Source organism: Macaca fascicularis, chromosome 14, assembly GCF_037993035.2.
Source record: "Macaca fascicularis isolate 582-1 chromosome 14, T2T-MFA8v1.1".
Lineage (NCBI taxonomy): Eukaryota > Metazoa > Chordata > Mammalia > Primates > Cercopithecidae > Macaca > Macaca fascicularis.
Window position 1 is genome coordinate 115,727,254 of NC_088388.1, and position 26,268 is coordinate 115,753,521.

The window sequence follows — 26,268 nt, forward strand, 5'->3', positions numbered from 1 at the left end:
AGCCTTTCAAAGGAAGCTAAAGTTTGTTTTTTCTGGAGCCAGCCCTCTCCTGTGTCTAGGTACCTTGTACTCAAGTTGCCCGGTTGGTTGCAAATTTTGCATAGGCAACAGGTTGTGCATGAAGTTCACATTAGGGGCCACCTGCAGGAATGGAGCCTGTGGGTTGACTCCAGGAAAGCCAGGTAGGAGCTTCTGCAGATCGTCCATAACTTCCGTACTGATAGAAAACAGAATGACAGAGAAGTTTGGTTAACATTCTTACTCAAAAGTGCTTATATCCCAACATTGATGGCACTGCTGTGCTCAGTACAACTTATTGTATTTTATTTATTTTCTTCCTAAATTTATGTTTCTCTTTAAGATCCTAAAGCAAAGCAAAAGCCTAAAGTGTGGAATTTAACTCTCTGCTCCTTTACTATTTGGGACTAGGGACTGCTATTCGTTATTGGCCATTCATGTAAAACCAACAGCTCTGAGCCAAGAGGAAATACTGGCACCAGTCCAGTTCAGGTTTTCAAATCCTGGAGGTGAACACCAAGTTTCTGGAGAACATGGGCCATCCACTAAGATAATGGCTGCCTGAAGTAGCAACTGATTCACCAGGGAAAGAATGCAATCACTCTCGTCAGTGCTGACAGGACAGATAAGTACTAGACGTACAGGGCTATCTTGCTACAACGGTAGGTTTTACAGCATACTTTACAGGAAGACATCTTTCCACTAACAGAGCGACTCAGGGCTCCACCCCTTTAAAGCTGACATAGTCTGTGGAGCCAGAATATTCCCCTATTGCCTGTCTGATCATAGGCTGAGAACAGGAGACACAAAGCAAGCACATCAGCAAGCATGGGAGTCTTTTTTGGAAATTCACTGAGAGAAAAGAGATATTTGTAAGAAAACCAGCTTTGCCCTGAGTTGACCTCTCAGGAGAATTCTTGCCACAACCTTCTCTTCCTACTCAGCAAAGAAAATATCCAGAAAAGAGGTAAGGCTATTTTAAAGTTGAGAGTCTTCAACCGTGGAACAAAAATGGGGTGAGCTGGCCTTCAGTCCATATTTTCCAGTGTGCAGGCATCAGGGATAACATGAAAGACTATTTTGGGAAAACACTTTGGGAAACTGTTGTGCTGTTGGATTTTGGATCCTTAGTCATTTAAATTTTAATTGTCTACATACATAAATTACAGCATATCATTTGTCCACTTGGCCACTGGATTCGATCTCCTCTGGGGATACAATATAGTAGGAAACGTGCCATGGTAGACACTGAGTGTGAGGTGACAATTCTTTGCCCCGGTGTTAGTGAGGGCTGTTGGCCAGATACTCACCGTGGGTCAGCCACGCCCACTGTGTGCCTCCTCATTGACAAATAGCGCACCAATGCTTCAGGGGAAGGCTCTTCACCCTCATCACTGTCCAAATTCAGTGTCCCATCCGGCTGAGGTAGAGGGAAATACCATCGCATTAGAAATGAGAAGGAAGGGAAGCAAGGAGATGGCAAAGAAAGTGGTTTCAGCTGACAGCTCCCATAGGTTGCTACTTGCCTCCACAATTTGGTTCTCTGGGTTGATGAGCTGCACCTGGGGAACGCTGATGTTCATAGCGGTGCCTGCTTGCTCCGCCTGGAAAGCAGTACATACATAGACACGCACACCTTTAACACTAGAGAGAAATAATGAGTCTTTCCAAGTAGTCTTGATTGCTAAAGTCTATGTTTCCCTGATTACTAAAGTCTTTGGTTCATCTGCCCTTAGAAGTCACAACAAGGAAGCATCCTGTGGAGAGGATAGCATCGCCTCATGATTTGCTGTTTCTTTAAAAAAAACAAAAGGCACAACTATTCTTGCTCATTCCTCCTCTCCGTCAAAAAAAGGTTCAGATCTTTGACTGGCCTCTGACAAAGGAAGAGATGACAAATGGGAGGAGACAGAGGTAAGGAAGAGCAAGAAACTCTCTTGACTTAGGGTTAGTGAGCAACAGCTAACCTTTACCCCCCTGGTGTTACTTGTCCTGAACTAGGTCACTGGAGTTATTGCCCACCTGGATATTGACTGGTGCTTGAAAGGCCAGGGCTCGGGGCATGCTAGGAAGTGCTCCGAGACGCAGGGTTTTATGTCTCTTATGTCGATCACACAGCAGGCTGTAGATTGCACTATAGTGATCATAGGCATCTGATCTTAATGACTACCAAGAGAGAAGGGAAAAGAGTACAAAACCCTGGTGAAATGGCATGTTGATGACCAGAACCCTTTCAGTAATAACATTAGCCAAAGCACCTTCTTTCCTTCTTTCCAAGGCCCAGGGAGGGGCAGAGGAAGAAAAACAGGAGGAAAAAAAAAGGCCCAAGTTCCCAAGAAGGAGAAAAATGGAAAAAGCAGGTTAGAGGAACTGCTACATGCCACTTTGTTCTCCACTCCATCAGAGATACCTGCAATGTCTGCTCTTTGTCCAGTCCCATGTCCTCCATGGCCAAGAGGACATCCTCATTCAGGGGGTCCACCTGTCTTTCTTCCTTTAGTTGTTGGCATTCAGCTATTAACTGTAATATAAAAAGGAGGAAGCTGTCAACCCCCCAATTAACCACATCAATATGGCACAGCATATATAATGACCAAGCTGTTCCATGCCCTCTGGCTTGGGATACTTTTGGCCTCAGACAAAGTCTAAGGAAGACAGCCCTGAGTGATCAGCTGTGAACAGACAACAACTCACTGTTTCCAGAACTCCCTGGAGTACCTGGGATGGCCACAGTGGTTTAAATAAAAGCATGCTACAGAAGCCACTGAATTGAGCATACTAAGACAAGAGGAAGGCGACATCCCCATGGTAGGTAAGCTGCAGAACTGCAGGCTGTACTATCTCAAAAGCCAAAAACATGATAATTGATGATAATTTGGGGACACATGGTACGGAACCATGATCACTATTCTCCAACAGTTTAACTGGTTTTACATTCCTTCTTGCTTGCTTCACGTGCTGCTTTAGCATTACATAATAGTTTGTTCCCAGTGTCCACCTTTTCAGGTTATGGCCTGATTACAATCACATGCAAAGGAGGCTGCAACAGCTTTCAGAGGAGTCCCCTGCAGCAGTGGTTCCCAGCTCACCCTGTCAAAGTTGGGATCGGCGTCCCCTAGCTTCATCCACTTGTGCTTGCAGATCTGCTCCATGGAGAGGCGCTTATTGGGGTCTAACACCAACATATGGCGGATCAAATGCTCACATTCTGCAATGGACAAACAGCCTGCCTTCAGTTTCTGGTGAGGGGAGGCACCAGGGGAGCAGAGGAACCAGGAGCAAAGCCAGCAGGGAGGCTCTCCAACTCCCTGCTTCTAATTTTGTCTGTCTTGCACTTTGATCCTTACCTATTCCGTTGCTTATGCCACCAGAAGGGGCTAAGCAAAGGCAGAGAGAGGTGGAGAAAAAGAAACTCAAGTGTGGGAGTCTGGTTACTGCCTCCACCAAAAGGCTGACGAGAAAAGGTCTGGGGATAATCCACGGATTTCATTTATTTGTATTATGTATATGGCCCCATTTAATACAAGTAATGAAGAGTAGAATGGCCTCTAAAGAGATTCAGTATCTTACAAGGTTCTCAAAACATTCAGTTCTATCCTCCTAAATGTACCACCATGTGCATACTAATGCTTTTGGCTTAGGTGTGCAATACCCTTCTTCAAAACTTAGGGAACGTGAATTTCTGATGGCACGAGGTGTGTAGGGGAGACAGCCACAGGCTACTTCTCTCCTATGCCCTGCGATTCAGCTAGCCTTATTTATCATTTTCTCAATGTTATTTAAACAGTCATAGGTATTTAAAACTGGGCTGTGAGCTACAGATATTCAGATCAATAGAAATTTTTCTCTGGGTGTTCATATTACAGATTATATTGCAGAAAGAACAATGGATTCAAAATCAAGAAACTTATATTCTGATTTCAAAACCACCCTCTATTTCTAAGTTTTCTCATCTATAAAATGTGGGTACTGAGGGTGATGTGAGAGTAACAGTTGTGATGAAGGCAGAGATGATGATACCAAAACAGCAGTATTAATGCATTTTACAATGATCAAATCCTCATTTAATCTACACAGCAATCCTAGGAGGAATGTACTATCATTATTCCCATTTTAGGAATAGCAAAAACTAGGCACAGAGAGGTAAAGCAACTTGTCCAAGGTCACATGGCTATTAAGTCAGATTTCAAACCAGACAGCCTGGCTCTTCACCTGGTACTCCTAACCACAATGCTACCCTGCCTCTGTGGTGCAGAGTTGTTGGGGAATCCAAACCCCCCAACATTAATTCAACACTGAACCATTAATTCAACATCTTTATCCAAGACACCATCATCTCTGACTTACACCCTGCCAAAGTCTCCTACCTGGTCTTTCTGCTTCCATTCTTGCTCCATTACAATCTATTCTCCATAGACAGGCAAAATGAATGTTTCCAAAGCATAAATTTGGGCATATCACCACTTTGCCTATTACTCTCCAATCTCTTCCCATAACCCTCAGAATGAAATCCAAAGTCCTGGGTCTATAAGGCTCCTACTTCTCTCTCTGTCTTTTTTTTTTTTTTTTTTTTGAGACAGAGTCTCACTCTGTTACCCAGGCTATGAAGTGCAGTGGAACGATCTCGGCTCACTGCAACCTCTGCCTCCTGGGTTCATGTGATTCTCCTGCCTCAGCCTTCCCAGTAGCTGGGATTACAGGCCTGTACCACCACATCCGGCTCATTTTTGTATCTTTAGTAGAGGCAAAGTTTCACCATGTTGACCAGGCTGGTCTCAAACTCCTGACCTCAAGTGATCCACTTGCCTCAGCCTCCCAAAGTGCTGGGATTACAGGCGTGAGCCACCGCATCTGGTCGCCTACTTCCCTCTCTGACCTGGTTTCCTGCCACTATGCACATTTCTAGTTTTTGCACATGTTTAACACACTGCCATCCAATGGCCTTTACATGTTTTTTTGTGTGTTTTTTTTTTTTTTTTTTTTTCCCTTTAGCTGAAATGGCCACTCCTCAGATCTTCATATGGCTGGCTCCTTGTCATTCAGGTAAGAGCTTAAACGTCACTTCCTCAGAAAGTTCTTCTTTAACCACCTACTCTAAGATGGACCTCCAGTCACTCTTTATTACACCACATTAATTTTCTTCACACAAATGATTTCTTTGGGAAACCATCTTTTTTATGTATTTACTTATTGTCTGACTCCTCCACTGCAATGCAAGGCCCATGTCTTTCTTTCTGTTGTACCCAGCATCAACTCTCCAGTACCTAAAATGGTTATGATATCTAGCCACTTAGGAGCTGCATAAACATCTACTGAATATATAAATAAATATTTGTTGAGTATTTAATCAAATGAGATTATAATTGTGAAAATTTTTTAAAATAAAATTTTCTATAGGTTTTTAAATTTTCTGCTTCTATTTAATCACAACCATGCTGAAAACAAAACTGGTAAGTGAAAATAACAACAGGAAGACATTATTACAAAAAGTTACTTTTGATATACCAAGCACTGTGCTTACCAACTTTATTATATTTAACCTTCACAACAACCTTAACTTAGAGACTACAATTAGCTCCACTTATAAATGAAGAAGAAACAAGATTTTGAAAGTTAACATATTCAACATGGCAAAGAAATGGCAAAGTTGAGACTTCTAAGCTGCGCTCTTGACTACCCTATTATACATCTCCACATGGATATAAATTGATCTACTTTTCTAGGGTGAATTCAACTCTTCAATTTCTATACCATTTGGCAAACACCATTCTATATTACTGTTTTCAAAAGAATACTACAAGTAACTAAGATAAATTACTCTTAATTTTTAACTTACTCTAACTTTAAAAGCTAATACAACAAAGTTCCTATATCAAAATGATTTCTTACATCAGGCATCAATTTGTTGTTGCTTTACAATTAAAAGTATATTCAAATGCAGTGTACATCTGAAAGACTTCTACATTCCTACAGAATAAAGTAAATGCCATCTACAACATTACGCTTTATTAATAATGTTTCCAGAGTAGTAAGGCTAGAGCCACAACTGTAGCAGCACCTGTGTAGATTATAAATGTCACTGACACACATGTTTATGGTTTGCAGTTACTTAAGAGGACAAAAGTGTTCTTAATTTAGGAAGTTGCTAAAGACCCCTATGTAGGGAGAAGGCTAGTACCAAATCGTTGTTAAGGCCTCTAGATGGCACTCTCCTGTTTTCCTTTGGTCTCCACACACCATTTAGTGCGTAAGATGACCAAAGCTGAATGGTGTTCAGTTAAAGGCTTGCTTTAAAACAGACTTTTTTCCAAGGCAATTTCCTTAAAAGCAAACAACAATAACAACAGCAAAACACACACAAAAAAACCAAACCAAAAACACTACCATAATAATTCCTAATTAGAAGATATATCTAGTTCATTTCAGGATCTTGAAACCTCTATTTGGTCATCCTTAACCATTATTTGGCCTCGGATGCCTTGAAAATTCTCCAAAAAAAAAAAAAAATCTGCACAAGAATTTATACACAAAACCTTGCATGTAACTTTAGACTACTCAAGGATGTCCTAAGAAGCCTGCACAGATCCCCCACACCCCAGATGTCTACAGGTCCCAGATTAAGAACCAAAACAATTCTTACAGTGTCAAGGGCAAGAGCTTTTTAATCTTGACTATCCTACATAATATCGAAAGTGCCAAGGAACAGAAATCTAACATTTTTCATATGTGGCACAGATGGAAAATATGACAAAATGCAGAAAGCTAGAGTATCATCATCAACTCATATTTCCTAAGTGTCATGTAGTTCATGAAATTAAATTCAGATGAGATTTGAAGACAGCATTCTACATAAAATATGGAAACTGGGTGAAAACGAGGGAAACAGATGCTCTCAAACCCAAGAACACAATCACCCACAGGACATTCAATTTACAAGCGCAGAAAGATGGAGCTCTCAAGTCAAACAAAACATCAACTTTTCCAGATGCCAAGAAGTACTCTATTTTATTGTCTAAAAGGGCACTATTGGCCAGGCATGGTGGCTCACGTCTGTAATCCCAGCACTTTGGGAAGCTGAGGTGGGCAGATTGCTTGAGGCCAGGAGTTCGAGACCAGCCTGGCCAACATAGCAAAACCCTGTCTCTACTAAAAATACAAAAATTAGCTGGGTGTGGTGGTACATGCCTGTAATCCCAGCTACTCGGGAGGCTGAGGCACGAGAATTGCTTGAACCTGGGAGGCAGAGGTTGCAGTAAACTAAGATTGCACCACTGCACTCCAGCTTGGGTGACAGAACAAGATTCTGTCTCAAAAATAAAAAATAAGGCCGGGTGTGGTGGCTCATGCCTGTAATCCCAGCACTTTGGAAGGCCGAGGTGGGCGGATCACGAGGTCAGGATATCGAGACCATCCTGGCTAACACAGTGAAACCCCGTCTCTACTAAAAATACAAAACTTAGCCAGGCGTGGTGGCGGGCGCCTGTAGTCCCAGCTACTCGGGTGGCTGAGGAAGGAGAATGGCGTGAACCTGGGAGACAGAGCTTGCAGCGAGCTGAGATCGCATCACTGCACTCCAGCCTGGGTGACAGAGCGAGACTCCGTCTCTAAAAATAATAATAATAATAATAAAATAAATAAATAAATAAAAGGGCCCCATAATTTGCTCCCTCCCAAAAGGTAGGGACTCTGAGGCTAAATGAAACTGAACCACTTTGGGCCATGCAAGAATACGCTCCTCTGCTTGTGTGTGCCAGAGAAGCAGCTTCCCTTCAGAGCTGCTTTCATCTGCTCCATGCAAGACGCCAAGCAGTCTCCGCAGTGAGAGTCACTGTGGGCCCATGAAACCTGATCTGCCAACAGAACGTTAACTAGAGGATGTTCAGCACAGGCCCTGCCCTGCTGCGCTGCCAGGCATTTGGATGACTTTGTGGAGAGAGAGCTGCTGTATGGGCAGGGTCCTAAAATGGGAATTAAGTTGACATTGCCAGTGCGAGTCTATATCTGTGAAAGCAACATTGTTTTTTCTTCTTTTTTTTTTTTTCTGTCCTTGATAATAAACAAATTTCTCTAAGTGATTACAACAAACCAAAACAATTCTTGGGAGATAAGTCTTCTCCATAAGCCCTGTGGATCTGATTGAAAATACTAATGTCGGCCAGGCACGGTGGCTCAGGCCTGTAATCCCAGCACTTTGGGAGGCTGAGGCGGGTGGATCACAAGGTCAGGAGATCGAGACCATCCTGGCTAACACGGTGAAATCCTGTCTTTACTAAAAATACAAAAAATTAGCCGGGCGCAGTGGCGGGCGCCTGTAGTCCCAGCTACTCTGGAGGCTGAGGCAGGAGAATGGCGTGAACCCGGGAGGCGGAGCTTGCAGTGAGTGGACATCACGTCACTGCACTCCAGCCTGGGCGACAGAGCGAGACTCCGTCTCAAAAAAAAAAAAAAAAAGAAAATATTAATGTCCCTTTGGCATACTGAGACAGCAAAAATGAGAGAAAGATACATAGAAAAGAGTAAAAAAAATAGGGAAGAAGAGAATGAAAGACTAATAGAGCAATTCATTCAACAATATTATTTAATAATTACTAACATTTATTGACCATTTACATGACAGGCAAAGTGCTAAACCCTTTAAGTTAATGTAAGCATCTACTTCACAAACCAACCCAATACTATTATCTCTATTTTATAGAAAAAGGAATTTAAAATCAGAGAAGTTGAGAAATTTGATCAGATAATAAGGGGCCAAAGAGGATACAAATTCTGGTCAGTCTTACTCCCGGGAGCTCTTAACCTATGTGGTACCTAAAATAAACACATTATTGGTATTCTGGGTTATGAAAACAAACCAAAACAATTCTCTCCTCTGACAGATCAAATGCCATGTCATCTCCACAGGTTCCATCATGACAGAATCACCCACAAGCTAGGTCAGTACAAAATGGGCCAGGCAAGTTGATGGTCCAAAGACCAAGAACTAGCTGGAAAACAGCTTTAAGGGGAGATGGCAAGTTGGATGGATTGACGAGGCAGGGACATGAGAGCACTAAGCGGGGAGGGTTTTCCTGTTCATAATTTTGCTGGTGAGGATTAAATACACTGTGGTAGAGCACTTATTTCTATAGTCTGGTTGTCAAGGTGATGAAGACTATGATGGAAGGCTTGAAACAGCAGGCTTCCCCAGTCAAGAATCAAAGATAAGAGGAGACAGGTAAAAATTTAGGAAACCAGATCATCAGACTTTTCAGGCTGGTCCTATGAAGGAGAGAAAACCAATTGTCCCTGAAACCCTGCAAGTGACACCAAAAAACAGAACATGGCAAAACAATCCTTTCCAGCTCTGTGGTGAGCAATGGCGTAGAAGAAACTGAGTCATGGATTCTTTCTGACCACATAAAGCTGCTTTGAGCTGCTGGAAACAGAAGACATCTGTGTACTAGAAGGCACAGGAAGGCTTTTTTGCAAGCAAGAAAGTGCATGCTTCTTACAGGTGCTCAGAAGAAGGGGATGATCTAGTTTCTTATGTACTTGGTCCTGTCAATGGTAGGTGTGTTCAAAGGTAATTCCAAAGCACTCAGCCCAAGAGTTCTATATTTTCAATAATTTAAACAAAATTCTTAAAAATGTTTACTTCTCAGTAATGAATTACTTCTGGCACAATTCTGACTTCAAAGAGGGTTCTATTTTTTCTAAATTTCAAAATCTAAAAAGGAAACAAAAATAAATTGGCGATTAAATCTCTGAAACACGTTTCTATGGAAAATGAATTACTTGACAAAAACCTTTTAAAAGTTCAATGACATTAAAGTCTTAAAGTTCTCAGAACAAGGATGCTATGCAATACGCTGCCTCATGCTGTTATCCAGCTCAGTTACCAGCCCTGGGGGAGAAGTGATGCTATTATAGCAAACAGACAAGACCAATGGATGGCCTGCAGTAGCAACCTCAGAATGGAGCCACATGGCTCTGATAAAAGTCTATCCCCGTATTTTAGATGTTCTGGATTTAACAAATGTTTGTCTCACAGCGTCTCTTTAATGCTGCCTGCCTTTTCCTAAAAGAAAAACTGCACACAAAACATGCTGTTTTTCCTCATGAAAAGAAAATAAAGTCTGTTATAATGTCCTGAACTTGTTATAACATGGACAGAACAGTGTGACTATCTTGTAGTGCTATAATCCCTGCAGAAATAATTAAAAAGTAAATCAATAAGAAACCAGGGATGTTTTTTGCCAAGATACCTTCTTTTGATAAGAAGCCAGCCAGAGTGAGGAATCCTCACTCTGCTTGTGGACTAAGCCCTAAAAATGATGTTTTATTAATATGCTCAAGAAACACTGTCAATGTCAACTGCCAGCTGAGGTCAAACCTATTTATTTAACACAGTCACTATTTAAAAATCTAAACGAAGAGACAAATGGTCCTCAAAATAAGACATTTGGGCCTTGCACGGTGGCTCACACCTATAATCTCAGCACTCTGGGAGCCCGAGGCAGGCAGATCACTTGAGACAAGGAAGTCACGATCAGCCTGGCCAACATGGTGAAACCCAGTCTCTACTAAAAATACAAAAATTAGCCAGGCATGGTGGCATGTGCCTGTAATCCCAGCTACTTGGGAGGCTGAGGCAGGAGAATCACTTGAACCTGGGAGGCAGAGGTTGCAGTGAGCCGAGATCGTGCCACTGCACTCCAGCCTGGGTGACATTGCAAGACTCTGTCTCAAAAAAAAAAAAAAAATTATGACATTTGTATGTATAAATAACATACACTAAATGTGCTAATCTATAGATACATGTAGAGATTGTATAAACGTTAACTATAATAATACAAAATACAAGGATTTTGTTGTTGCACTGAAATTTTGTCACTTTGGATACTGTTAGATCAATGGTGTTACAAGGATTGGAATGCTTTTATTCTGTACATTAAATTTGGACACCTTACTGCTATAATAGAAATAAACATTTCTAAATACCAAGTTAAAGGACTGGTTATTTATTTTTAATTTACTTTGAGATGCAGTCTCATTCTGTTGGCCAGGCTGGGTGCAGTGGTGCAATCATAGATCACTGTAGCCTCGAACTCCTAGGCTCAAGTGATCCTCCTGCCTCAGCTTCTCCAGTAGCTGAGACTACAGGCAAACACCACCACATCTGGCCTTTTTTTTTTTTTTTTTTGAGATGGAGTCTTGCTCTGTCACCCAGGCTGGAGTGCAGTGGCCTGATCTCGGCTCACTGCAACCTCCACCTCCTGGGTTCAAATCAGCCTCAGTCTCCTCAGTTGCTGGGACTACAGATGCCCACCACCACGCCCAGCTAATTTTTTGTATTTTTAGTAGAGATGGGGTTTCACTGTGTTAGCCAGGATGGTCTTATCTCCTGACCTCGTGATCTGCCCGTCTCGGCCTCCCAAAGTGACATCTGACTATTTTTTATTTTTTAGTGACAGGGTCTTGCTATGTTGCCCTGGCTGGCCACCTTGATCTCTTGGCCTCAAACAATCTTCCAATCTCAGCCTCCTGAGTTGTTGGGATTATAGATGCATGCCACCATCCCCGACAAGGATGTAGTCAATGCCACAGTTTTACACAAAGAAAATACACAACCTTGGAACTTAATCTATGACAGTATTGACTGTAGTAAGATCTGACTCATAAAAAATAAGCATTGAGATTAGTTTCTCTTGACACAATGACACTAGGAAAAAACTGTCATGTTTTGAAACATTTATTTTCAGTTGCTCTGGGGAAGAAAAATGGAAGTCCCACACTTCAGTAAAATTTCAAGAAACGATATTCCAACAGTAAGATATCAGAAAAGAAGGTGGAGAATTATCCATTTAACTATAAATTCTAACCCTAGTGGTTTCTGCAAATTATTGTAATCAGAATCTCCTGGAATAGAAATAAAGTTCTTTTTATCTCTAAATTCTGGGAGACACTTTCAGTGACTGGACATAGAGGCCACAGGGAGATGGCTTGGAACAATTTCACAAATAGAGATGAAGCCCATAAGAAAAGTTTCTTTAGGAATCAGTAAACATGCACTGAGAGGCTTTTCTCTTCAGTTTTAACAAGTTTATCAACCCGAGACAGACCACAAAGAAAAAGTTTTGACCCATATATATCCATTTATTAGAAAAATAACACCTATTTCTTGAACTTCCTTACTTTCAATCAGTTTTTCTAGGTGGGCATGATGCTGCCAGAATTAAAATTCAGAAATCAGGAAATCCTGGCCTAAAGGGTAGGGATGCCAACATTTAGCTCTAGCCCAACCTTGAAAAGACCCTGGGTTGCTATACTGCTTTACAGGAGGCTGTCCATTTTGTGGTTTACATTCTAGTATCTTTTGACTCCTAGTATCAGTCACTATAGTACAAGAAAATTCTGCCTCTGCTTCCAATACAGAGTTCCTGCCACTCTTTTTTCAATAAGTAATCCAGATGTAGACAAATATATCCATTCTACAACTCTCTTAATTCTTGGAGTAACTTACTATGTATTTATTGTGAATGAAAATACACACACACATGGTTAGATGGTCTCTGAAGCCAGACTGTGTGGGTTCAAATCTAAGCTTTGCCACTTACTAGATGTGTGCCTTGGGCATGTTACTTAACCTTATCATGCCTCAGTTTTCTTATTTATCAAATAACCTCTCATACAGTTTACCTCATAAAACAGCTTACCTCAGACAGTTGTTTTGAACATGAAATAAGATAATGCAACAGTGCCTGGTATATAGAAAGTGGTCAATAAATGTTGACTCGTATCCATATCTCTGAAGTCCTTCCACTTGGAATGTCCTTCTTTCATTTTTCTATTTAGGGTTGCCATAAGCCAGGAGACAGCTGGTTTGAAAAGGCTAATAATAAATAGGGCAGTACCAATATTTATCTACTGGTTTTTAGTTATGTGAGGTCATGGGAATGAACACGGCTGGCCTGTTTCACTCTGAAGTAGTTCTGACCTCTTTTCTGACATCAGTTGTGATTTCTACATTCACTGACATGAAAGCACTACATAGATTTTTCTCTCTGGCAGTGTAGTATGTCTCAAAAGGTATGAGAAAACTGCTTTGAGGACTCTGAGCCCCTCAGTATACAGAAACTGGTGGGTAAGCCAATTTAATCCCTTGCCCCATTGGTTCTAAACAAAGTGCTTTTAGCCAAGCAAGATGCTGTGTGGTTCTTGATGAGTAAGCCAATCAGGGCAGAGTTGTTTGCCTCTAAGTAGAAGCTTTTTGGCAGTAGCTGCAGGGTACATTCTCCATCAGAAGCATTATGTAAGCCTGGGTCTTGCATTCCCAGTGATAAAATGCTCATGCAGTATTACAATTAATTAAGTCACAGTGAAGTCTAATCAATAAAGACTCAAAAATATTGTCCACAAGAGATCTCTATGCCCTCACTAACGCTGCAGTTTTTTCACTGTAAATTAATTTTCCTTCAGTTAAATAAACGATCTTAGTATGTCTGCTAGCAGGTGGTACAACAGGGGAATAGGGTAAACTCGGCTTTAAGTATGTTGTTAAAAATATATATATATTGAATGAATCTGGTCCTCAAAAAATTTAAGTTATTTGCATCCACCGGTGGAAGGGGAGGTCAGAGGAAACATTTGCCAGCACACGAAGCCAGACCAGGTTTCACCTTCCACCATAGCTCAAGAAAACAGCAAGTTTCAACTTTTAATGCTTCTCTAATTTAGATTCAGGGTTTTATCAAACTGTTCTTTGGGATGCTCTGAGAAGTTTAATCCAAAAACACTGGTCTGGATCAAACTTATTTTACTTGAGGCCTAGAAAGCAAACTCTATAGTAGATCAAAACACCTTTTACACCTAAAAGTTATTTGACTTGGTCACGTTCACAATAACTCATATAATAAAACTACATAAAACCATGGCTGGGCGTGATGGCTCACGCCTATGATCCCAGCATTTTGGGAGGCAGGGCCAGGCGGATTGCTTGAACCTAGGAGTTCAAGACCAGCCTGGGCAACATGATGAAATTCTTGTCTCTACATTAAAAAAAAAAAAGTATATAAAACCAAGCGGTTTGATGAATAAATAATTTAGATCATGTTAATAATATAATACAAGAGTCTAGGCATGGCACGGTGGCTCACGTCTGTAATCCCAGCACTCTCGGAAGCTGAGGCGGGCAGATCACTTGAGGCCAGGAGTTCAAGACCAGCCTGGCCAACATGACAAGACCCCGTCTCCACTAAAAATACAAAAATTAGCCAGGTGTGGTGGCATGCACCTGTAGGCCCAGCTACCCGGGAGGCTGAGGCAAGAGAATCACCTGAACCCAGGAGGCAGAAGTTGCAGTAAGCTGAGGTGGCACCACTGCACTCCAGCCTGGGCAACAAAATCTGTCTCAAACAAAACAAAACAACACAAAACAAAAACCAAGAGTCTGATACAAGATTCCATAGTTAAGTAGTGAAGATTCAATTTTTCATTCAAAAACACTTACTGAATGCCTATGCCCTACCAGGGGCTGTCAGGTTTTATGGAAGGTATTAATGCGTAAAACACAGCTCTGATAATCAAGAGGCTTACATTCTAGTGGGGACAGGAGGAAGACACATACATAATTATAAAAACTAGGTGGCATAAAATCAACCCAGCCTCAAATAAATCCTCTTTTAAATGTATACCACTGTCATTCCAACTTGAAAATATATGTCTTTAGTACATCTCAGGATGCCTATGAAAGGAAACTTGTATCAAACAAACAAGACCAGGCATAGAAATATCCACTAATTGTGAGGATACTTCATTCCACACATTACTGACAATAGAGAGCAGCTTAGAATTCTTGAGCTAACCATATCCATTTGCAGAGCATGGCCTCCCACCCACACAGCTGTATGTAGCTGCTCTGGAATTCAACTTGGCTAGAAGAAGCTAAATGGTAGAGCCTTCGTCCTCTGGTCTTCCAAGTGGTCATTTAGAACACTATACCAACTCTGCTGGAGTTTCTAGATCCTTCAGGAACAAAAACAGATAAACTCAGCTCAAGCTTATGACAACAGCTGAGAAAAGGAAGGATCTCGTGCTTAAGGACTTCCCTCAACCACACTATCTCCTGTAATACAGCAACAGCAGTTGGGCTGACGGGCTGAAAAGCAGCCAGTACTTGCCTCCATCAGAAGACTATGCTCCAGATCTACCGAGATACAACTGTGCCCAGAAACAGGAGGAGTAAGCAGAAAAAGGACTAAGGGACAAACTCTAAACTTCCTTCACCTGACATTTTCTGGTACTTGAAGGTTGTCTAAGCTAAGAAAAGCCTAAACAACCGATGAATTCATTTTCTGCTATGCCTTATCCTTTTGAAGTATTCTCTGATGGGCCTTGGGATTTAGGCCTATGACATTCGGCAAAGACAAGCACATGTATGTTACCAAGGGCCAGAGAGATCATACTGGTAATATAGAAAGTATCTGCTCATTTCCTACACTAGTTGTTTCTCATTCTCTGTACTAATCTTACAAAAACTTTTATTCCTACTTAGGGAATTATTTAACTGGGATTAAAGAGTGACTACGTTTAGGATAATCCTGTTGGCTTTCTCTGAGTCTTGAAGCTTTGAAGTTAACTTACATCATATTACAAATAATAGTTCTAGGCAGTTAGACTGTTAGTTTATTTCTAAGCACTAATAGACAGTGTGGCTGACAGCATGCTTAGCTGTTTTCTAGGACCCCCTATCTGAAGCCGGCTCTGGGAAGGGTTCAGTAAGAATCTCTTGCCATGGTGTGAGGTGGTGGGGGTGGAGGATAGAAGACATCCAAGTTGCTCACAGGAAACACTGTGGACATTGGAAAAGTAAAGGAAGTGGTTTATCTTGCTCTTTTTGCAACAGTATGGTGTAGTAAAACAAACACTGAATTTGAATACTGACTTAGTTACTTATTACCTGTGTGGTTTTGGCAAGTTAACTCATTTCTCTAAACTTCACCTTTCAAAACTTCATCAGCAAGATGATAAAATATGTGCTATTACCTATTCTAAGATATAGTTATGTAGCTCAAATTAGATTAAGTAAAAGAAAATAATTGAGGCTGCATATGTTGGCTTCTGCCCATAATCCCAACACTTTGGGAGGCCAAGGTGGGAGGACTGCTTGAGGCCAAGAGTTCAAGACCAGACTGGGCAATGTAGTGAGACTCATCTCTACAAAAAATCTTTTAAAAACTCAGCTTGGCATGGTGGCACAGGCCTGTAGTCCTAGCTACTTTGGAGCCTGAGGTAGGAGGACTGTTTGAACCCAGGAGTTTGAGGCTGCAGTGAGCTATGGTCACACCACTAGGCTCTAGCCTGGGTGACAGAGTAAGACCCTGTCACTAAAAATATAAAAATTGAAAAATTGAAATATTTTTTAAAAAGACACTGGCTGGGTGCAGTGGCTCACACTTGTAATCCCAGAACTTTAGGAGGCCGAGGTGGGCGGTCTTCTTGAGTCCAGGAGTTCAAGACCAGCCTGGGCAACATAATAAGATCCTATCTCTACAAAAAACTACAAAAATTAGCTGGGTGTGGTGTCGTGCGCCTGTAGTCCAAGCTACTCAGGAGGCTGAGGTGGGAAGATGGCTTGGGTCCGGGAGGCGGAGGCTGCAGTGAGCCAAGATCACGCCACTGCACTCCAGCCTGGGTGACAGAGTGAGATACTGTCTCAAAAAATAAAACCATTAAAAAGAGAAATTATTTTATAAACTCAAAAGCCCTAAACAAATGTAATTTCTTGATATTACTACTGATATCATGATGTGGATAAGACTGTACTCTCTAGAGGAGGTTTTGGAGTCAGCATTCTAACAACCCTATGCATTAATTCATTCAACAAATATTTACTGAGTGCCTACTAGAACTCAGGCGCCGTCCAAAGCCCTGGGAACACAGCAGTAAACAAAAACCAAATGCTTATTATGGTCAAGTGGTGATGGGAGGTGAGGAGACAATAAAGTAATGTGAGGTAGTGCTAAGTGCTATGAAGAAAAAGCAGAATTACAGAAAGAGAATGGTAAGGGTAGCCAGAACAGACCTCTCCGAGGGGACCTGTGACTACTCTCTGAGGGGAATGTATGTGTTTGGCAAGACTGAGAAACAGCAAGGAAGGCGCTGTGACTGGAGCTCAGAACCGGAGGTGAACAGTTATAGGAAATGAGACCAAAGAAGGGGCAATGACAGCTGTGCCTTGTAGACCATAATAATAATGACTCCTTGAATTTTATTCTAAATGTAAATGAATGCCACTGGGGGCAGGGTGATTCTGATTCAGATTTAATATTTACTAAGTCCTACTACATACCAGATCCTATGGTAGGTTATCGACAGTTGTGAAAAAGACATGTTTCGTCTGTACTTTCACTAAGTTCGGTCTGGTGTGGAAGACATACAATGAAAGAAGTAATTGCAATATAAAGCTTGGTAAGCACCATGATAAGAAAAAGTTTAGAGACATGAAGAGTGAATAGAAATTATCTAGATTCTCATTTCTATCCCATCTAATTTTTTTATTCTAAATTCTACAATATAGGAGTGGGTGGAGTGGGGTGGGATAAGGAAGATATATTCTCGGCAGTGGGACATGCTCCAGAAAAAGGAACTTGTTCACGGAACGAGAAGAAAATTAGGGTGACTGGTGGGAGAGTGGGAGCTGGGGCTGAAGAGCTAGGCAGGAGTCAGGTTAGAAAGGTATTTCTATGTCATCGTTTCTGAAACAGCAGACAGGAGATCAATTTAGTAAGTCAAAATCAGCATTTTTTTTTAACATGGAATAGAATAAAATATATTGGAATGCACTGTACATAGTAAGGTCTAAGTTTTGCTTTTTAAAAAAATTGTTTGTTGGCTGGGCGCAGTGGCTCATGGAGGTCAAGGAGGGAGGATCGCTTAAGGCTAGGAATTCAAGATTAGCTTGGTCAACAGAGTGAGACTCCATCTCTATAAAAAATTTTTGGCCGGGCGCAGTGGCTCAAGCCTGTAATCCCAGCACTTTGGGAGGCCAAGGCAGGCGGATCACAAGGTCAGGAGATCGAGATCATCCTGGCTAACACGGTGAAACCCCGTCTCTACTGAAAATACAAAAAAATTAGCCAGGTGTGGTGGCGGGCGCCTGTAGTCCCAGCTACTCGGGAGGCTGAGGCAGGAGAATGGCGTGAACCCAGGAGGCAGAGCTTGCAGTGAGCTGAGATCGGCCACTGCACTCCAGCCTGGGCGACAGAGCGAGACTCTGTCTCAAAAAAAAAAAAAAAGTTTTTTTAAATTAGAGGCAAGCATGATGTTGCTTGCCTCTAGTCCCAGCTACTTGGGAGGCTGAGGTGGGAGGACTGCCTGAGCCCAGGAACTGGAGGTTGCAGCAAGCTATGATCACATCACTGCACTCCAGCCTGGGCGACAGAGCGAGACTCTGTTTCAAAAAAAAAAAAAAAAAAGTATTTTGTTGTCAGCCAGGGTTGTATATGCCTCTAGTCCCAGCTACTTGGGAGACTGAGGCAGGAGGGTCACCTGAGTCCAGGAGTTCAAGTTCAGCCTGGACAAAATAGCAAGACCCCATCTCTAACATCAAGCAAAGAAATCTTTTGTTCATTTGTATCTATATATGTGTGTTCTGGGTCACAGTATAAAATGTACTTTTTTTTTTTTATCATAGCCAAAAATGTTTGTAAGTCAATGCTTTGCCACCTTATGGAGTAAACTTTACCTTAGAGGCAATGGTAAACCACTGAAAAGTTTCAGGCTAGAAAACGATATAATCAGATTTGTATGTTTAAGTAAGAGAGAGAGAGAGAGAGAGAAAGAGAGAGAGAGCGTATGTGTATGTGTGTGTGTGGTATGTTTTATTTATTTTTATGTTTGTGTTCTGGAAAGATTACTCATGTAGCAAAGTTGACAATGGGGTAGAGGGGGATAAGACTGGAGCCAGGAATCCATATAATCGGCTACTGTTTAATTGAGGCAAGGGAAGATGATAATATGGTCTTAGAAGTGGCTACAGGAATGGAGGGTTGAATCGACAGGATTTGGTAACTGATCAGCTGTGGCAATGGTGAGAGAGAAAGCATCGAGGCTTGTGTTGGCCTTGGTCAGATGGTGATGCTATTCACTAAGGCAGCAAATACAGAATAGAGCAAATCTAGGGAGGGAGAAGTTAAGTTCATTTCTGAAGATGTCTCCATTGATCTGACTTCAAGACATGAAAGTGAAGACAATGGTTAGCAAATACTTGGATATGTAGCCCTAGATCCAAGAGGAGAGGTCCAGGCCAAAAAGTTAATTGAGGACTGATCACCACAGTGATCAATGAAGCTATGGCAGTAAATAAGATGGCTCCAGAAAGATCCTGTAAAGATGAAAAGATCTAAAGGATGAGCAGAGAAAAATACGTCTGGCAGAGAAGACCGAGAAGGTGTTCCCAGAGGACAGGAGGAAAACTGGAGAATACGGCGTCTCAGAAGCAATGAGAAAAAGTGTTTTAAAATGTAATGAGTGACTCAACAATAAGAAAATAAACAACCTGAATTTTAAAATGACCAAAAGACCTGAAGAGACACCTCAACAAAGATACGGAGATGGCAATAAGCATAAGAAAAGATGCTCATCCTCATACATCATTAGAGAATTATAAATGAAAATAACAATGAAGCACCACTATATACCTATTAGAGTGGCCAAAATCCAAAATGCTGACACCACCAAATGCTGACAAGGATGTGGTGCAGCAGAAGCTCTCTCACTGCTGGCAGGAACGCAAAATAGCATAGCCACTTTGGAAGACAGTTTGGCAGTTTCCTATAAAACTATCCATGTTCTTACCATATGATCTAGGAACTGTGCTCCTTAGTATTTACCCAAATGAGTTAAAAATTTCTGTCCACACAAAAACCTGCACAAGGATGTTACAGTAGCTTTATTCGTAACTGTCAAAATTTGGAAGCAACCAAGATGTCATCAGTAGGTGAAAGGATAAAGGGTGGTACACCCAGGCAATGAAATATTATTCAGTGCTAAAAAGAAACCGGCTCTCAAGTCATGAAGAGACATGGAGGAACCTTATTACATATTACTATTTGAAAAACACCAATCTGAAAAGGCTACATGCTGTATGTTTCCAACCATATGACATTCTGGAAAAGGAAAAACTTGTGGAGACAGTGAAAGGATCAGTGGTTGCAGGGGGTTAGGGAGAAATGGATAAACAGGCAGAGCACAGAGGATTTGGGGGGAAGTGAAACAATTTTATATGATATTATAGTGGTGAAAACATGTCACTATACATTTGTCAAAACCCACAGAATGTATAACACTGAGAGAAAACCCTAATGTAAGCTATGGACTTTGGGTGATAATGTGTCCATGCATGTTCATTGATTGTTAACAAATGTACCACTCTGGTGGGGCACATCTGATAATGACAGGGGCCGGCAGGGGAGGTAGGCAGGACAGCACAGAGGGTACATGGAAACTGTGTACCTTCCACTCAATATTGCTGTGAATGTAAAAGTGCTCTAAAATATAACTAAAGAGGCAGGGTGCAGTAGCTCACACCAGTAGTCCCAGCACTTTGGGAGATTAAGGCAGGCAGATCACCTGACCTCAGGAGTTTGAGACCAGCCTGGACAACATGGCAAAACTCCATCTCTACCACAAAAAAAAAAAAAAAAAAAATTAGGCGTAGTGGTGTGTGGTATGAGCCATGATCACACTACTGCACTCCAACCTGAGCAACAGAGCAAGACACAGTCTCAAAAAAGGAAAGAAGGGAGGGAGGGAGGGAGGGAGGAAGGGAGAGAGGGAGGAAGGGGAGAGGTGAAGTGTTAATCACTGCTGGGCAGTGATTAAGAAAAAGACGAAGGATATGCAGTTGATCAATAATGAGATCACTGGTGACCCTGGGCAGAGCAATACTGGATCACTTCTCTGCTTCCTTTTATAGTAAACTGGAAAGAGTGTGTCTACTTCCTTTGTCTATTTTCCTTCTATTCCTTTTTTGTTGCAACCACGTGATTAAGCTTTCGCTCCTGTTCCTCTGCCAAAAGTGTACTTCAGAATCATTAATGATCTAGGAAGGCGAGGGTGTGGGGGGATAAAAAAGAAACAAAATCATTCATGATCTCCACATTTCTAAATGCAACATTCAGTTCTCGGTCCTCTTACCTGACTTGGCAGCAGCACTGACCCCCACAGCTCCTCACTCCCTCCTCCCTCCTCCTGGGAACGTTTCTTCACTTGTTTCCTAGGACAGCAGGCCCTCTGGCTTACCTCACCAGCAACTCTCATGATCCCTCTTCACCTGCCTGTTCTCTAAATATCGGTATGTTCCAGAGTTTAATCCGTGGACCTCTTCTCTTCTCTGTAACCACTCTCTAAAAACTGAGCTCATCTCATGGCTTTAACTATTATCTATACACTGGGGATTCCAAACATACATCCCCAATCCAGATCTCTCTCCTAAATGCAACTGCCTATTCAATATCTCAACTCTGATGTCTAATGTGCACCTCAAACATGACATGTCTAAAACATCTCTCCAAAATGTAAGTATTATTCTCCAGTCATTCCCATCTCAGTTAGCAGTAAATCCATCCTTCCAGTTGCTCAGGACAGAAACTCTGGAGTCTTTCTTTCATATCGAATCTAACACTAAATGTTACTGGAGCCAAACTACCTGGGTTCAAATTCTACTTCAGTCACTTGGAAGCTGTGTTATCTTGGGAAAATTGCCTAATCTCTCCTGGCTTCAGTTTTATCACCAGTAAAACAGAGACAATAATCTTATGTATCTCATAGGTTGTTAAAATAATTGAGTTAATGCTTGCGAAGTGCTTTGAACAGTGGCTGCCACACATGGTATGTAGCATCTCTTGAATCTGATCACTTCCTACCATCTCCACCTTGATACCCCAGACTGGGAACCAGCCACCAATATCTCTCATCTGGACTACTGTAAAAGTCTCCTCCTAAATGGTATCCCTCCTTCAGCCTTTGTACCTTTCAGCCTACTGGCAACACAGCAGCCAAAGTGATCTTTTTTAAGCAAAAGTCACTGCAAAATTTTTCAGCGTTTTTGTATGTTTGAAATTTTTCATCATAAAATTTGGAAAAAACAAAAGTCAGATTACATCACGCCTGTCAAAACCCTCCAATCCTGTACACTTCAGTCAGACGAAAATCTAAAGTCTTTACACTAACTAGGCCCTAAAATTAAGTTTCCTCTTACCTCTCTGACCTCATCTCTCTTCCTCATCTCTCATCGCTCCTTCCTTCCAGGGACGCAGGCCTCCTTCCCGTTCCTTCCCATGCAGCCATGCTCCCTGCCCTTGGCCTCTGCGCTGATCCCTCAACAGCCGGGGGGGTGCTCTTCCCCGGACTGTACAGCATTCACCCTCACCTTCTTTCAGGCTTTGCTGAAAGGTCACTTCCTCCACCAACCACTATCCTAACTCCTTCTCTATTTTACTTTTCTCACAACATTTAGCATCATCTTCTATACTATGAAGTTATCAGTTGGAAGGAGACAAGTTAAATCTACTCCAAGTGCAATTACCATGGGCTTCTACTTTGTTGTCAACCCAGTAGACATATGTTCTTCCTTAAGATGAAAACAGATGATTAAGCAAAACTAATGGCTTTTTGCATTGTCTCTAAAATGTTCCCTTCTTATGTGCAAATAAATGGTGATAAAATGCTGTTAATTCTGCGTATCTTGTATCTATTTTCAGTGTTAAATTTTTCCAAGACCTGCCTACCTTACTGCCCACTTATTAAATAAATTTTTAAAAATTTGATTCTGAAGGACAAAGAGCACAGAAGTAGGAAATGAAGCAGTGGCAAGACTAAGATGCAAAGCCTACTTTATCCTTGGCATTTAAAACCACATTGCAATGAGAACCCAATAAGTGGAAATATCCTGGAAAAGGGTAGAAAGACAGAAGTGAAACAAAAACATTTATTGCATTACTGCTATGCCATGGGCCTACTGAATCTTCACATACATTATCTCATTTAATCCTTACAGTAATAGCAGCCCTCACAAAACTCTCAGCCAATGTATAGATGAGGAAACTAAAGCTGAGACAGACTTAGGGCCCAGATCCAAACCCAGGCAGGGCTATCTGATGCCAGAACCTTGCCTCCTGGAGGCATCAGGTCAGCAAGCTGGAGTTAAAAAAGATTGTAAGTGGGGCATTTATACTCCATCGCTAAATTCCTGGGATAACTCCTCAGTGGGTCTAACTTTCATGAACTCATTCATAGCTGGGTGCTAGCGACTCCCTTACCTGTGGACATAAAAAATGGGATGCGGAACTTTCCACTCAGCACGCGGGCCCGCAGGTTCTGCAGTGTGCTTCCATCAAACGGCAGGGCACCGCACACAAGCACATAGAGGACAACTCCAAGGCTCTGCATCCCAAACAGACAGGATGTACAATTAATCGCATCAGGGGAAACAAACACGACCACTGTAGTGTGTGTATACAGATGATGGTGAGTCATGCATACGATTACGGAACAAACTTCTTCTTCTATCTTAGAACAGTTAACAATTTTCTTTGCTTCTAGGCATTAATTTAGGGTAACATCCAAATTTTTCTCAGTACTCATTCTCCAGGGATAAGGTAAATGGTCACAGTAGAAAGAATCTCTGTTCTTGGCAAGGGCCTCCAAGCTGACCCTTGGGGATGCAAAGGGGAAATTTGAAATCTGTGGCTCAGTCCACAAGGTAAGTATTGGAGAAAAGACTTTGCACAAGTAGGCAGGGTGCAGTGGCTCATCCCTATAATCCCAGCACTTTGGGAGGCCAAGGCGGGAGGATCACCTGAGGTCAGGAGTTTGAGACTAGCCTGGCCAACATGGTGAAACCCTGTCTCTACTAAAAATACAAAAATTAGCCAAGTGTGGTGGCATGTGCCTGTCATCCCAGCTACTTGGGAGGCTGAGGCAGGAGAATCACTTGAACCTGCGAGGTGGAGGTTGCAGTGAGCCAAGATCGTGCTGCTGTTCTGCAGCCTGGGTGACAGAGTGAGACTGTTTCCAAAAAAAAAAAAAAGACTTTGCACAGGAATTGGGACTTGAAAGAACAGGTGACCAGGATCTCAATTCATGTGCATGATTATGTATCCTTCAGCATGCGAACAGCTGTCATCAACCAAGGGTAGCTAATGCTGTGGGGTGTAAGCCAAGGCAATTCCTTACCCAGATGTCCACTTTGGGCCCATCATATTCTTTTCCTTCAAAGAGTTCAGGTGCAGCATAGGGAGGGCTGCCACACCAGGTCTTCAGCAGCTGCCCAGGAGTGAAGAGGTTACTGAAACCAAAATCTAGAAAGGCAAATGGACATAATTCATATTATTGTTAACCTTTTTATTGTAACTGAGCAAACACTAGTCTGTAGTTACTAAAGATTCCCAATCATTAAGTCTGAATATTAAATGCAAAAAGAGAACATTTAGAAACCACATAGCTAGACACTTAAAACAATAATAGTGAAACAAAGATACAGATGAGCTGAAATACAAAGACAAACATGATCAGTTTATGTCAGCAGAAATAGTACTGCTCCCTTTGTAAACCAAGGCAGAATAAAGCGAGTGGTACTTGTTCTTTTAAGAATGCAAATGAGGCCGGGTGCGGTGGCTCATGCCTGTAATCCCATCACTTTGGGAGGCCGAGGTGGGCAGATCATGAGGTCAGGAGATCATCCTGACCAACATGGTGAAACCCCGTCTCTACTAAAATACAAAAAATTAGCCGGGTGTAGTGGTGTGCACCTGTAGTCCTAGCTACTCGGGAGGCTGAGGCAGGGGAATTGCTTGAACTCAGGAGGTGGAGGTTGCAGTGAGCCGAGATGGTGCCACTGCACTCCAGCCTGGCGACAGAGTGAGACTGTCTCAAAATAAATAAATAAATAAATAAATAAATGCAAATGAAACTGGATGATGTTAAGATCACATTAGAATCAGGAAACACATGTAAGCCTACTCAGCTGGACCCAGAATTTTTATGTTATTTTTACTTCTTATGACAAACACATCTATGACCATTTAAAAATTAGAAAAAGTGACATTATTATAATTAAGTAGTTTATTCAAAAGGAAGAATATGCAACTTATTTACAAACTGAAGCAAGAATGCTTACATTTTAACTTTCCTTGTGCTTCAATTTCCCTCCCTTCTTCTCTCTCTCTTCTACTGCTATAAGAGGCAGCAGATGGGAGGCAGCAGGGATGAGTCTTTGGGAGCTACAGTAAGACAATGAGCAAGGATGGCCGGCCAAAGGATTGAGGCTTTGGTGTAGAAATGCTTTTATGTATGTATGTATACCCACGTGACAGGCTAGAAATCCCTCACGCCCCAGGGACACTATGCTCCCTGCAATCCCAGCATCTGAAAATGTTAAGCACCCATCTACTCTCTGAAACTCGTCCCTCTTTTTTTTTTTTTTTTTTTTTTTTTTTTTTTTTTTGAGACGGAGTCTCGCTGTGTCTCCCAGGCTGGAGTGCAGTGGCGTGATCTCGGCTCACTGCAAGCTCCGCCTCCCGGGTTCACGCCATTCTCCCGCCTCAGCCTCCCAAGTAGCTGAGACTACAGGCGCCCGCCACCACGCCCGGCTAGTTTTTTGTATTTTTTTTTTTAGTACAGACGGGGTTTCACCATGTTAGCCAGGATAGTCTCGATCTCCTGACCTCGTGATCCACCCGCCTCGGCCTCCCAAAGTGCTGGGATTACAGGCTTGAGCCACCGCGCCCGGCCTGAAACTCGTCCCTCTTTTCTGGTTTTACTCCTGTTGACAACTCTCCTTTTGCTATTTGCTTTCCTTCTTTCTACCTTCTACAGAAGGGGTTTTTCAGCAGGCTCTGCTGATTTTAATAAACTGCCTCTCCTTGCTCTATGTTTTCTCAGGGCTAACTCTTTTAATCTCACCACTTCCACCAGCATTTGTTTGGGGATAATTCCCCAAATTTATACGTCTGGCCCTGGTACCACTCTTTAAGTTCCTGGCATGAATCCCCAATACTTGCTTGGGAAGAAATACCTCAAACCCACCATTTTCCAAAGTCATACCTGCGCTTTCAGTGCTTCTACCCTCATTAGTGACATCACCACCTGTGTTACTAGAAACACTGGAGTCATCTTCAAGTCCTTTCTCCCTCTTGTTTCCCATTTCAAGCTGGTAATAAAACTCTTACTGCTTCAACTCCGTGTGTCTTGAATCCACCTCCTCTTTTC

General features: G+C 42.0%; 1 protein-coding gene across 12 annotated transcripts in view; it reads right to left on the reverse strand.

The window, feature by feature from the left end:
* The window catches only part of SIK3 (SIK family kinase 3), a 257,920-nt gene that overhangs the window by 31,004 nt on the left and 200,648 nt on the right, over nucleotides 1-26,268 (reverse strand). For 7 of the 12 annotated variants that reach the window (XM_074015275.1, XM_074015271.1, XM_005579736.3 and 4 more), the window contains 8 exons: nucleotides 24,235-24,359; nucleotides 23,319-23,442; nucleotides 3,108-3,226; nucleotides 2,429-2,539; nucleotides 2,041-2,184; nucleotides 1,545-1,622; nucleotides 1,329-1,438; nucleotides 64-217 (listed from right to left, as the gene is read on the reverse strand). In XM_074015275.1, the coding sequence (XP_073871376.1) occupies nucleotides 64-217; nucleotides 1,329-1,438; nucleotides 1,545-1,622; nucleotides 2,041-2,184; nucleotides 2,429-2,539; nucleotides 3,108-3,226; nucleotides 23,319-23,442; nucleotides 24,235-24,359 (965 nt within the window). The remainder of the gene's footprint in view (nucleotides 1-63; nucleotides 218-1,328; nucleotides 1,439-1,544; nucleotides 1,623-2,040; nucleotides 2,185-2,428; nucleotides 2,540-3,107; nucleotides 3,227-23,318; nucleotides 23,443-24,234; nucleotides 24,360-26,268) is intronic. The other 5 variants (XM_074015274.1, XM_074015269.1, XM_015435751.3 and 2 more) reach the window with 1 other exon arrangement.